Here is a 14,311-nt window from a genome sequence, read left to right as displayed (position 1 = left end):
AATTCCTTTCACAATAGCAACCAAATCTTTGAAGTGACTATTAATACATTTCACTGGAAAAGAGCAAGATCAGTATACACATACACATACATTTAAACATATGTATATACTTACATATATTAACACATGTATATGTGTGTATACATACATTTATCTGTCCTGAAGGACATAAAAACTGAATAGATAAATCATGTTCATATTGGGTTCTCTGAAGGGCCCCAAATAAATAGCACAATTTCCCCCCCATCTAAACAATAAAAAATTAAGTAGCAGACAGGGGGCAGGATGAAACTTTTATTACTGATCAAATTGAGTTGGAGGATGCAACTTAGTGTGACCATTCAGCTAATGGGCCAATTAGCTGAATGACAGAATTAGACCAATTTACCAATCACAGGCAATAACTGTGACAAGAAATTGTACTTGCAGGTCAGCCCACAATGAAGAGGGAGTTCAGGTGAGCAAACCCAGTTACCCATCACTATCTTACCAACTAGATAAGCCTACTTCCTCATCCCTGGGGCAGAATGCATAATGTGGCAGAGAGGCTAGGAACAGGTATAGGGAAAATCCCACTCATGGAAATCAGGACTTGAAAGGTAAACATTTCCCAATAACCCCATAAAAGTGGCAATCCTACCTCATCACACATATCCATACAATGTAATCCTGATCAGCATCCCAGAGGCCTTTTGTTCTCAGAATTTGATCAGTGACTTCTAAAGAATACCTCTAATGTTGATTAGGAAATCCAAGAGATTTTTGAAAACATACTAATTGACAAAATCAAACCACTGGTAGATGGGGTTGAGTGGATATTAGAGAATACTAAAACCAGAGAAATAAACACTTTTTGGATTCAACCATCATCCAAATTCTCTTTGTTGTTCAAAAATGCTTATTTTCCCATGTTTTTCCTACTGCAATTGCTGTTTTCTTGACTTGGCTGAAAGCTTCAGGATCATGAACTAGTTATCCTGTGCCTAACTTCCATTAGAAAGGTCTTAGGAAGGGCTTTCATTGGCTCAGCTTTACAAAATGCTCACCTGGGGTATAACTACCATGGGTGCATAGAGTACAATGGTTAGTTCTCCTGAGTTGTCACCTTTGCAGATAAAGTTATATAGTCTGCTACTAGAAGACTATGGAGTTAGCAGACAACAGAAAATCTGCCAAATCTGAAAATACACCATAAATTGAGAAACTGTAAATTACTCAACTATCGAACAATGGTATTGATTTGAAATGAAGGTCATACACTATCATACACTATCAAGTAACACTGTGGGGAGGAACCAAGTAACAACTTAACTTAAACAATGTTTGTTTCATTATTTTAAAAGGGAGGCACATTTGGTATAACCTTTGGATTGCTGCTGAATATTTTCATTTTTCACAATGAATAATACATTTATTAAACAAATTGTTTCTTTCCTACATGATTTCTCTGATGTTACATTGAGGGTTGACTTATGGCAGAAACATTTTCCATATTCATTACATTTATAAGATTTTACTCCTCTATACATACTCACAGTTTAGCATTGTGTAAGTTATTTGATTTGTTGCTTTGTTGGAATTTATTACTTTGTTGGAACTTATTCCTTGTGGGATTTCTGATGTAAAAGAAAATTTGATTTGTGGCGAAATGTTTTCTCACATTTGTTACATTCATAAGGTTTCTCTCCTGTGTGTATTTTCTGATGCTCAGTGAGAGTCCACAGGCGACGGTAGGTTTTCCCACATTGATTACATTCATATGGTTTCTCTCCTGTGTGAATTCTTCCATGGACTCTGAAGGCTGACTTATGGCAGAAGGATTTCCCACATTCATTACATTCATATGGTTTCTCCCCAGTGTGAGTTCGCTGATGTTCAACAAAGGAGAACTTCTGACAGAAGGTTTTCCCACATTCATTACACTCATAGGGTCTCTCTCCTGTGTGTGTTCTCTGATGGTGAGTCAGGGCTGACTTCCTGCAGTAGGTTCTCCCACATTCATTGCATTCATATGGTCTCTCCCATATAGTTCTCTGATGTACAATGAGGTGTGAGTTTTTGCTGACGGCATGCCCATGTTCACTACACTCATAAAGATTCTCCTTTGTGTTCATTCTCTTACACTGACTGCAGTTTGACTTCACAATGGATATTCTACCACATTTATTAAACACACCATGCTTCTCTCCTGTGTGTGTTCTCTGATGGATAGTGAGTGTTGACTTATGGCAGAAAAATTTCCCACATTCATTACATTCATAAGACTTCTTTCCTCTATGAGTTATCTGATGTGCAATGAGGGCTGATTTCGTACATAAAAATTTTCCACATTGACTGCATTCATAGGGCTTCTCTCCTGTATGACTTCTTCGATGCACATTGAGGGCAGATTGACAAAAGAAGGTTTTCTCACATTCACTACATTCATAGGGTTTTTCTCCTGTGTGAATTCTCTGATGCGCAGTAAGGGCTGACTGACAGAAGAAGGTTTTCCCACATTCCTTACATTCATTTGGCTTCTCTCCTCTGTGAGTTCTTTGATGTACAACAAGATATGATTTCTTGCTGAAGGCATTTCCACATTCCTTGCATTCATAAGGCTTCTCCCCTGTGTGTGACCTGAAATGTTCAGCCAGGGCTGACTTCCGAAAAAAGGTCTTTCCACATTCATTACACTCATAGGATTTCTCCCCTCCGTGAATTTTCTGGTGTACAATGAGGGCAGATTTGTCAATGAAGGTTTTCCCGCATTCACTGCATTCATAGGGTCTCTCTCCAGTATGAATCCTTTGGTGTCGAGTGAGGCTTGTCTTCACACGAAAAGTTTTTCTACAATCATTACAAACATACGGTTTCTCCCCTGTATGAATTCTCTGATGTACAACGAGGGTAGATCTCTTAGAAAAGGTTTTCCTACATTCATTACATTCATTTGGTTTCCTTTCAGTCTGTCTCCCCTTTTGTGTAATGAGAAATGCCCTCTTGAAGAAGGTTTTCCTACATTTATTATAGTCAAAAGGTTGTTTCAAAATCTGAATGTTCTGGTGCAGAATAAGATTTCCGTTTTGATTGCTGGCTTTCCTCATTGGATTGTATCTGTATTTTTTCATTCCCGAATGACTTTTTTCATGCTTCCCAAATCCACTGTATTCATCAGGAATCTTTCTGTTTTCTTTGCTTTTCTTTGCAACAATTACTTCTGAATTAGTTTTCAAACTGTTTCCTCCTGGATTACATTTATAGGGCATTTTTCTTGAGGGAACACTATTCATGCCCAGATTAAGTGTTTTCCCAAATACATTCTCTCTTTCTGTAATCAGCGTTTTGTTGCTGAAGAATACAGTTTGTATCAAATGTTTATCTTGGATTTCCTTGCTCTTCTCTAAGGCATCATCGACTTCTAGAAAAAGGAACACAATTAACAGTAATTGGTGAGTCTTTATATATTTGCTATGAAATGAGAATTCCTTAGAAATGCATTGTTTTAGGGGTTAGACTTCAGGCCCAGCCTTCCAAGATTAAACAAATTTCAAGTGCAAATATCTCTTACTTGGTTGATTTGAAGAAAAACAGAAACAAAAAATATAAAAAAGCAAATCCATCCATACCAGCCACTATTTAACAGGGGGAAAGGAAGAGGAAACTAGCAAAGAATACAAGTACCTTTGACACTTTACAAATACTACTAAACATTCAGTGGAAAAAGTAAATAGTCACAAAGAATAGTACAGAAAGTATGCTGGAAGTGTGGCTGATGGAGTGTTGAATAAAACAGACAAGAGTCAAGTAAGTACTTAGAGAAAGATAGTCATACAGTGAGACCAGGTAAAATAGATATCAGAAAGATGGTCAGTTATTATCAAAACACACAAGAAGGAAGGGGTAAATCTGAAATTTTTGCAGTGACATGAAACTCTCAAATTTGTACAATGCAAAGGGAAGTAAGATTGCGGGCTGAGCAGAGCTGGGAATAGAGGAAGGCAAGCAGGATACCCAGGGCGCCCGCACAATCCTGAGAGTTGAGTGTTTTCCTAAATTTTGCATGTCAGGCACCTTGTTTGCCTCACCCTACTCCGGATCCTGGTGAAGCTTAGAATGGAAAGGGAAACCGTGTTATTTCTGTTAAGCGATGTAGAGAAAAATGGAAGACAATTAAAAAGATCATGACAGATCTCTGAATGTCTGAAATATAAACCAAGCCTATGACAATGGTGGGTGGGGCAAGGGAGGCAACAGGGAATGCTACAGAAATAAAGTTTAAGGTGTGATAAAAGAAGAACTTGAATTCTGGGGATAGGTAACTTAATGGCAAAAATCTTTATAAATTTCAATTATTTATTTGGGGAGAATGTTTCAGATGTCCATAGCATGACAGTTAATCAACCTCAATCACTTCTAAAGGTCTGGGGCCAACAAAAAGAAATTCATGAAAAACATTACCATGCCAACTATTACCACTGACCACCATGGAACTCTGATTTCCATTGGTTCCACCTGCTCAGTTATCATTTACTTACCTGGGTAGTTCTGATTTGAGAATTCCTCCATTATCCATGGTTCTTCTCCTTGCTCCAATTTGAAAATCACATCTGGTTTGCTAACATGATACCCTGTTAATGGGAAATTACAGAACTTGGACCAAGATCTTTGGACATCAGGGACTCTGAAGAATGAAGAAAGTACAGCTTCAGAAGCTGTGCAATGAAGATGCCCAGCAATAGCTCAGTACAGCTAGAACATTTTGGTGAAGGGTAGGGGAAGGGCAGTGCATACGCAAACTTCTTCTGTCTAAAAGGGTTTAATCATCTTGCTCCCCTGATGCTCAAGGCTAAATAATTAAATTCTAGAAATCAACACGTTTTTGTAACACAGAAGAAATGTATGCTCTTGAGAGTTGTATAGGAAATCGTCCTTACCCACAGAGACCAAGTTGCTGTAGTTCTCCAGCATCACATCCCTGTACAGGAGCCTCTGAGCAGGGTCCAGTTGCTGCCATTCCTCTTGGGTGAAGTTCACAGTCAGGTCCTGGAATGAAACTGGTCTCTGAAAGAAAATGTTTAATCTTGGGTGGCCAGAATTGAGTTATATCAAATGTATGGTAACATAAACTATAAGCAGACCACTGCCATGGCTAATGGAAAGCTATAAAGAGATATAATTGTGGGAGGGCAGAAAATTAAAAATCTGTCACTGTGTTCATTTTTAAAATAAATTTTAAAAATGTGCTGAGCTTATACCATGTCCTGGAGCTATTCCAATTGCCTGGATTACTAATCACATAAAATACTAATCTTGCTCTCTAGGAGCATACATTCTAACAGGGTGACAAAAATAGAAATGTACATCTTTAAAGAGCAATGCTGGACATACACACAAGATGAAGGGTGATCACAAAAGAAGAAAGCTTGCTCCATTTTTGTTACCCCTTCTTTGAGGGCATAATAATTTTAGTTCTGAAATATAAACAGTACGTTTTATAGGACTGTAGCCATTAAGAATATACACAGACACAAAACACATATGGGGAGTTTGAGAACTACAATCTCTCCATAGGAAAGGTTAGTGAGGAGCGGGACAGAGGTCGGAGAATAGAGGAACTCTTTTCTCTAATTAGTAGTCTTGAAATTTAGATAGTACAGCACATCAGCAAAACATTCTTGCATATATGCTAACATACATTTGCTTAGGAATTGTAGTATATTTCCAAGTTAGTTCCAGCTATACATTAATATCAATAAAACTTATTTTTTCATTATTTTGGCTGAAATACTAACAAGAACAGAAGTCCAGTGAATTGCTGGGGTGCTCCCTATCCTCCACCTTGGAGACCACTGTTGTAAATAATGGAAATCCATAAAGAGTTATTTGTAAGCAAGCACTGGAGATTTGTGACCAAATGTGTATTTTGAAACAATGCTCTAGAGCATAGGGGTTGGCAAACTACAGTCCATGGGCAAAATCTAGGCCACTGGGAGCCAAATGTGGTCATGCTCATTTGTTACACACAGTCTAAGACTGCTTTCATGTCACAACAGCTGTGCCAAGGAAATCCAACAGAGACCACAGGGCCAGCAAAGCCAAAAATTTTGACCTTGTCCTCTAAAGAAAACATTTGCTGTCCCCTACTCTAGAAAAATGGAAACTGGCTTAAAGGTCAAATTACAGGGGAAGAAAACTAAGACACTACTACAGGACATGAGCACAGGTAGTTCCTGGGAAATGGGAAGGAGAGAATCAGTCCTACATAACGGGAGGCAAGGAGAGTTGACCACTACTTGATGTGCAGTAGATGTAATGTGCAGATTATTTCACATGATCAGCTGGGCTAACGCTAGTAGTATATGTGGAGATTAGGAAAACAAAACAAAAAAGAGAATTGAGCATAGGAAACGAAGGCATTGATCTTTACCATGCTGTGCTTGAAGTGTCTGTTGAGTAAAGAAGTACGGATATGTAGCTGGTAGTTTGATATATGGTTCTGGAGCTCACAGGAGAGATACCACAGTGATCAGAAGCAATATTTGAAAGCATAAATAATAAGGAAGGTCTCCATGAACTGATATGAATTGAAAAAAGCAAAGTATTAAAGAATATCTATAATATATTACCTTTTATGTAAGAAAGGAGATGTAAGAAAACACACATGGCCAGGTGTGGCGGCTCACACCTATAATCCCAGCACTCTGAGTGGTTGAGGTAGGTGGATCGCTGGAGCTCAGAAGTTCAAGATCAGTCTGGGCAACACGGCGAAACCCCACCTCTACAAAAAATTTTAAAAAAAATTAGCTGGGCATAGTGGCATGTGCTACTCGGGTGGCTGGGGCAAGAGGATCACTTGAGTTTGGGAGTCAGAGGTTGCAGTGAGCTCAGACTGTGCCACTGTACTCCAGCAGCCTGGGTGACAGTGCAAGACGCCATCTCAAAAAAACAAAAAAACCCACCACCTGTAACTACTACATGTGCAAAAAAAATTATGGAAAGGATACAACAAAAACTTATGAAACTGGTTACATTCAGGGGAGAGGTGGAAACAGATGGAAAGAATGGACGGATCAGAACAGAGTAGAAGAGATGAGAAGGAGTGACGCTTTTCTAAAATATCTTTCTATACAGTTTGGATTCTTAGAACTATGGTAGGCCAGGCGTGGTGCCTCATGCCTGTAATCACAGCACATTGGGAGGCTGAGGTAGGAGGATTGCTTGAACTCAGGAGTTCAAGACCAGCCTAGGCAACATAGTGAGACCCCATCTCTCAAAAAAAATTTTTTTTTTTTTGCCAGGAGTGGTGGCACATGCCTGTAGTCCCAGCTACTTGGGAGGCTAAGGCAGGAGGATTGCTTACGCTGAGGAGGTCAAGGCTTTAGTGAGCTATGATTGCACCACCACACTCCAGCCTGGGTGACAGAGCAAAACCTAGTTTCAAAAATTAAGTAAGTTAAATATGCTTAAGTAAGTAAAAAGGAAAGAAAGAAAAGAAAGAGGAAAGGAAAAGAAAGGAGAAATGAAAGGAGGGAGGAAAGAAAAGGAAAAGAAAACAAAGCAAAAACAAGGGAAAGGGAAGGGGAAGGGATAGAAAGAAAAGGCTACGATGAACCCTGCAAAATAACTAGCCAGCAAAGTGTCAAGGTTGTAAGTGACAAAGAAGGACCATCGTGGGTTGCAAGAGGCTAAGGAGACAGGACATTTAATGCAACCTGGGTTCCTAGGTTGGATCCTTGAACTGAAAAAGGATATTATGGAAAATAATGAGCAGAATTTGAATAAGATAGATAATAGTACTGTATTCATGTGAATTTCCCGGTTCTGATCACTATAATATAGTTTTGAAAGATCAGGGGAAGCGAGGTGAAGGAAACACAGGTATTTTGTGTATGATTTTTCTCATTCTTCGTATTTAAAAATAAAGCAGTAAAAAATAGGCATGCTGCCTCCACCTCTGCAGACAACTGGGCTTTGGCCTGCTGTATGTCTCACCTCACCCACATGACCATCCTAGGTGACCCGTCTTTCTTTTCTTTGATCTGCTATACATCTTTCTACTGACACATTTTATTAGGTAATTTAATGAGGCCTTTCCCGCTATCACCACTTAACTGTCTCTTAAACTAGAAGTAGTTACATTATCCATTTTATTTCCTCCATGAACTACTTCCTCTAAAGGACTTATAAGCTTCCTGAAGATAAAGAGTATCTCATAATTATAGGCACAACAATAGACATATAAGGTCTTAATGACTAGAAAGAATGACTGGCAAAAATATTAGAAACAAAACGCCAGGGAGAAAGAGTGCCAAGGAAGAGCCCTCACTAGAAAGTTCTGTACTTGCTCAGGCAGACCCAGTGCACTTCATAGCAGAAAGTCCAAAGTAAGAACAGTGAATGTGTTCACTTTGTGAGAAACTGAAAGGCGCTTATGACAAAAGAAAAAGAAACTCGATTCTCCCAGTGACTCAGGTCCACTCTGCAAGCAATACTGTAAGCAGAATGATGATCCATTCAGAGCAGAGGAGAGTTCACCATTTCACACAAAACAAGATTACCCAAAAAAAGAAATGATGAGCACTACTATGAGCAGGGATATGGCTACTGAGGACATGTGTCTACACCTTTAAAGGCTAATAGTCTTACTTGTGAGGTAGACAGATAATGACTAGACCCTACATGTAATGCAGAGATGAAGAGGGCCAGCATTGCTCTATAAACACATAGTCTGTGGACAAAGAATATGGGGACAGGAATGGGTCCTATGACGAGATGGCTCCTGGCTATGGTCACAATGTAGACAGAAAAGGGGTAGAAAGTCAAGGAGCAAACAGTAGAAACATGGTTAAAAGCAAGAGTGTAAAATTTGGGGCATGTTCAGGAGACTAAATGCAGACCACCATCGTTCTTCAGAGGGGCTCAGTGTGGGTGGTCCCTTCCACCGGGGGCATGTGGCACATCTGCGGAGACATTTTTCACTGTCAAGGTTCTGTGGGATGCTGTTGGCATTTGGTGGAAGGAGAGGGAAGGATGGTAGAGACATTGCAACATGTAGGACCTTCTCCTACAGGAAAGAAATGCCCCAAGTCCTGTATAACTTTCTAATCTTAAATATTCATATAAACGAAAAATCCTGTTTATAATGATCTGAGCCTAGAACCTTATTCCATTTGGCACTTGAACACATAGTATTTTTATATATATTTTCATGTATATTAAATTTTCTTCAATGTAATAGTGGATACATCAAGCAAAATTTGTATTTGATTTGAACTGGAACTTTAGGGATTTTCACTCTTGAAAAAATCACAAATGGCAATGCTATGTACAGTATTCGAATCACGACACATCAGTCCCATATCAGTGAGAACTTGTAATTATCATACTCATAGAAATTTAACCTAAAAGTAATCTGTATAAACATCAGACTCCTCTTCTGACTTTTACTATAGTTTTATCTGGGCAAGTCTATATTAAGATATGTATCATTTTTAATTACTTTGTTTTTATTTTTCTTCTATATTTGAGTTTTATTGATTTTTTAAAAAATTACACAAGTAGGTTATATTATCTATGATCTCCAAAACAGGATAAAGGGAGGATGGCTTTTAGCTGGGGTTTCTAGAAAACAGATCCTAACGCAAGGACTCAGTCTGCATCATTTCATCTGGGAACTCCAAGCCGGGGTAGTGAGGGTGAGGGAAGTAAGGAAGGGAGGAAAGAAAGGATGTAAACAATGAGATATGAGAGGCATTAGCATGCTGCCCACCACCTCACTACAAGCCCCAAAGACAAGCAAGTTTCCTCAGCAGGAGCATGGGGTCAGCACGTGGGTCAGCACAGGGGACATCTCTGGGAGGACCACCAGGAGAAACTAACCTTGAAATAGTGCACAGAATAGAGAAAGGATGGGGAATTCATCTGCCCACCTCCTTCTCATTTTCCATTTCCCTTCATTCAAGGTTCACCCACGGTGAGTTAACTTGCCCACACTTCCAGGTTGCATCATCTGGCTCCACCATCTGGCCCCTCAGGAAGCTGGTACCACACCTTATGGTGTGTGGTTTCATCCAAGTCTAAAAGAGGAGGCAGCCTGGTGTGGGTGTGTGGCATTAACTAAGATAGATAAAGGAGATGACTGAATATGGAAGGTTTGCATCCCAATATAGCTCACAAGAAAGTATGTTCTGTAAATAGATATGGGTCTGGCAGAGTTGAGAACCACCTCAGCACAGTTTGAACCGTTTGTGTAATATCTTTCTCTTTCACTAGCACGTGAGCTCCATGAGGACAGAGACAGTATCTCCTTCATTCAAGCTGAATGTAGACCATCTAGCATAGCATATGACACACAATTGTTTGATCAATATACAGTTGTTGAATGAAAGGTCCAGAGTGATAGGAACTAAGAAGAGGCAGGAAAGGGTCATGACATAAATAGCCTTACAGGTCATACCAAGGATGCTGAACTTGTATTCTATAAGTGGCGTGGAACCTCTTAAGTCATTTCTGTATTAAGACATGATCACATTGGCATTTTGGAGGAATTGGTCAGTGTGAAGAACAGCCTTGAGGTGGGAAGAGGAAGGGGCCAAGCAGACTGCGGAGAAAGCTATTAATACTATGACAACCCACGAGAAACTGAGGCAGGAGAAGAGGAGATGGAAGTGAAAGGACAAATTCAAGAAATGTTTACGTGACAACATTAGCAAGCTCGACAAACAGGTATGGTAGGACATGAGGAAAAGGAGAATTAAGATGGATTTCAGGCCGGGTGCGGTGGTTCACGCCTGTAATCCCTGCGCTTTGTGACGCCGAGGCAGGAGGATCATGAGGTCAGGAGATTGAGACCATCCTGGCTAACACAGTGAAACCCCGTCTCTACTAAAAAACACAAAAAATTAGCTGGGTGTGGTGGCGGGTGCCTGTAGTCCCAGCTACTCGCGAGGCTGAGGCAGGAGAATGGTGTGAACCTGGGAGACAGAGTTTGCAGTGAGCCAAGATCATGCCACTGCACTCCAGCCTGGGTGACAGAGTGAAAGCCCGTCTCAAAAAATAAACAACAAAAAAAACCATGAACTTCATTTTCTGGCTTGCCTCACTGGTCAGATGGAAGCAGCACTGATAGGGAAAAAAGCAGCAGCAGCACATTGAGCAAGTCGTAAATATTATTTCCATGTTGGATATGAGGACTCCATGTGCCTTCTGGACATCCTTACAGAGATGTTCAGCAAGAATCTCAAGCTGAGGTTCTCAGAGGCAGAAATATCTCAGAGCATAAAGACTCACAAGTTAAAACCACAAAGGGCATGAAAAAAAATCAGAAAGAATAATGGGCTAACAATGGAATAGCAATGTTCATGAAACAAAAGAGAAGATTGTATAAAAGATATAAAGAAGACATGATTATAGGCTGGGTGTGGCAGCTCACACCTGTGATCACAGCACTTTGGGAGGCCAAGGTGGGAGGATCACTTGAACCCAGGAGTTCGAGACCAGCCTGGGCAACATAGTGAGACCTCATCTCAAAAAAGACATGATTACAGAGCTACAAAGAGAATCATGTGAGTGATACCACAGACATTATCAGAGGTGCCCATTAGGGAGGGGGCAGTCATACTGTCAAATGCAACAAAGAGTTTGGTAAAGTATGAACTGGAAAATACTCATTGGGTTTGAAAATATTTAGGTTACTGCTAAATTTTTCCAGAACAGCTGCATCAGAGTGGTGGGGGCAGACACCAGACTCTATCAAGTGGGTTGAAATGAGACAGGCACGTGAGGAAGTTGTACCTACAGAATATAATATTGAATTGTTCCCTCCAGAACTTGTTTTATAAGTATAGCTGAAATAAAGTTATGGGGCATTATTTGAGGAACATTATTCCATTTGTTATAGGTTTTATCCATTTATTCTAGGTCTTATCACTGGATCATAGACATCACAGAGAATCATCAGAATGCTGCCTGTTCGGATGACACTGTACTGGTTCCCTGTAATTACTGTGCTCTGCCTGGGTATAGAAGTCACAGGAAACCCACAGCGTTTCTTTCCCAGCTGTTTTTGGCAGAGCTGCCTCTACTTCACTTACTCAAAGATCATCCAAGAAAATTTTTAGATATAAATGATGGGAAAACCACACAAAAATCCAGTGTAAGGGCTATCTCATACTGTCTGGGCCTTTCTGGAACCATCTGAGTAACTCTATAAGAATATATGATTTCTGTATATCTATGTCCACTTTTCCAGTATTGATCAAATACTCTTCTCTGATGCTGAATTTTATACATTTCAGTTTCATCTGCAAACTATTCTAAACCTCCTGAAATTCACTGTATAATGTGAGAAGTAAATCCCTGAGCAACTTACCTGAAATTTTTTCATTTTCAGGTTCTCTTGAGAAAGGGCCAAGAGTGTTGAAAGCAGAGCTGGGTAAGGAAGAATGGGGAATGGAATCATGAGCGATTTGGCCCACACAGCAGCTCTACAATTACCTACAAAGACAGCCACACACCCATTTAAAAACATGGCCCTTTGACCAGTCTGGTTCATGAAGCAACAGCTTGAGGAAATGTTCACTTGTCCATTTATAGTTCCAGAATGGTCTCACAGAGCTTTTCTTACTGAGTGAGTGTCAACAAATGTTTTCTACTGAATTACTGTCAATTTATGCCTCCTTTGAAAAAAATTGAAAACGTCTGAGTCCAATTGATAGGAGACTAGGTCAACGAAAGTTAGTAAATACAAAGCCTGGAACGCTATTTTGGCATTAAAATGGACTCTAGGATTAAAAGATTTCTTGGAATAGGAAAATGATATTATGTCACTTACCTGTTTTCCTACTAATGTGTTTAGCCACTTGAGATGACAGAATCAGGAGAGAATGAATGGAAGTGCTTTAAGGTGTTTGTCTTTTTGACAGTTTGGTCTCCCTTAGCTGCAGTTTCACAAGAGGACCTTTTACTAGGAAACTTCTTGTGGTAGGTAACTTAAATGTGGTAGATGACAAAAGCCCTGACCTGGTACTCAAAGGACCAGAATTCAGTTATTGGCTCTGTCACTAGCAAACTGCATTACTGAATAAAATATTTACTAAGTCGTAATTTTAATATAAGATAAATTGGTTTTTAGTCTTTCCTTTACTACTATTGTGTAGCTCTGCAAGGGGTAAACTCAGTAAATCCCAGATGAGGTGATGAACATGGTTGGTGCAGCTCAGAATAAACAGCGGGTGGAGATGGTAGGGAATGACATGTATGTGTTTAGGAAGTGGTGAAGAGATCATTTCCTTATTCATAACCAGTACGCCTTCCCTCAAACCCAGGACTCTCGCAGATACCTCCAGTGAAGTGTCTTTTCCTGTCAAATCTGGACCCTGCCCATTCCAGCTCACATCCTTCTTCCGAAAGTTGAACTGAACTTTGCTGAGCTATAGTAATCAATGGCTGCAGGACTAAGTGCATCAGCAGAAGTTCTGGAAAGAGGCTCTAGCTACTTGGATGCGTAAACCTTTCACCTTCACCAAGCGCCTTCTTCGGGCAAATCAGGGCCCTAGAGAGAGCCCGCCCCATGGCCCGCAGGTCAGGAGCCCAATCCTGCCCTGGATGCCTCGCCTCCCGACCACAGGAAACCCTCCCTCCAAAGACAGGCAGAGCGCGAGTCCACACTCCGCAGACCCGAGGCCAGCTCCGCCCGGCCCCACCGTTCCCTCCTACGCCCGAGTGCTCGGAGCTCGCCACCAGCCCTTCCTACAGGTTGTGGGTGCACCCGCTTCGCCTCCAGTTCGCACCAGGTCCAAGTCACGGCGGGACCACGAATTCACAGGCTGCAGGACCCTCACCCGGAAGAGCCTGGCGAACCGGAAGGGCGTCCAGGTAAAAAACAGGAACTGCACATGCGCAGAAAGGGCCCCCGGGCCGCCTTTCCCGTGGGTCTCCCGGCGCCGCGCCGGCTTTCGGGACCACAGTCCCCAGAAGGCGTCGCGGCCACCGCCCTACCGTGAGGGATCTTTGAGGAGCTTCTGCTTTAACTATAGAGCTTGGGTGACTGCTGTGAATCATCAGTACGAAAAGTAAAGTTTCATATCCGTTTCACCGAAGTCTACAGATGAGAAAGGAAAATTCTGCGAAATGAAAATGACTGCTAAAGATATTCCAGCAGAATATTAAGGGAATAATACTAACGACCTGCAGAAAATTTCTCCCAAACAGGATACAAAATCATTGCTGGCTTTCAATACGTGAAGGTTGAAGATAAATCAGAATATCTCGGAAGAAAATGCTCTATTAGCCGTAACCCCAATTCCCAGAGATACCCGAGTTTAACATT

The 14,311-nt window shown here is 40.8% G+C and overlaps 1 protein-coding gene across 5 annotated transcripts; it reads right to left on the bottom strand.

Moving 5' to 3' along the window:
* Positions 1-280: 280 nt before the first annotated feature.
* ZNF334 (zinc finger protein 334) lies at positions 281-13,845 on the bottom strand. Of its 5 annotated transcripts, none has more exons than XM_063634191.1 (5): positions 13,736-13,845; positions 12,353-12,411; positions 4,917-5,043; positions 4,518-4,610; positions 281-3,400 (listed from the first exon to the last, which is right to left on the bottom strand). In XM_063634191.1, the coding sequence occupies exons 2-5, from the start codon at positions 12,365-12,367 to the stop codon at positions 1,599-1,601; spliced, it is 2,037 nt and encodes a 678-aa protein (XP_063490261.1). In that variant the 5' UTR covers positions 12,368-12,411; positions 13,736-13,845; the 3' UTR covers positions 281-1,598. The 5 variants fall into 5 exon arrangements, with proteins under 5 accessions (XP_063490261.1, XP_063490262.1, XP_063490260.1 ...); XM_063634192.1 differs by lacking the exon at positions 13,736-13,845 and adding an exon at positions 12,815-13,416 and having other exon boundaries at positions 4,518-4,663; XM_063634190.1 differs by lacking the exon at positions 13,736-13,845 and adding an exon at positions 12,815-13,416.
* Between the last annotated feature and the right edge of the window lie 466 nt (positions 13,846-14,311).

Source organism: Symphalangus syndactylus, chromosome 24 (genome assembly GCF_028878055.3).
Source record: "Symphalangus syndactylus isolate Jambi chromosome 24, NHGRI_mSymSyn1-v2.1_pri, whole genome shotgun sequence".
Classification (NCBI taxonomy): domain Eukaryota; kingdom Metazoa; phylum Chordata; class Mammalia; order Primates; family Hylobatidae; genus Symphalangus; species Symphalangus syndactylus.
The sequence above is the reverse complement of the archived record's forward strand: the minus strand, read 5'-3'. Positions and strand labels throughout refer to the sequence as shown.

What these genes read in the sequence shown, in the direction of transcription:
- ZNF334 (XM_055266040.2), bottom strand. Translation starts at nt 9,903, where the DNA reads ATGAATTCCCCATCCTTTCTCTATTCTGTGCACTATTTCAAG. An exon ending in ATTCTGTGCACTATTTCAAG is followed by an intron (nt 5,044 to 9,861) that starts GTTAGTTTCTCC and finishes ATTTTCTTTCAG; the next exon opens with AGACCAGTTTCATTCCAGGA. An exon ending in CTCAAATCAGAACTACCCAG is followed by an intron (nt 3,401 to 4,517) that starts GTAAGTAAATGA and finishes TCCTTTTTCTAG; the next exon opens with AAGTCGATGATGCCTTAGAG.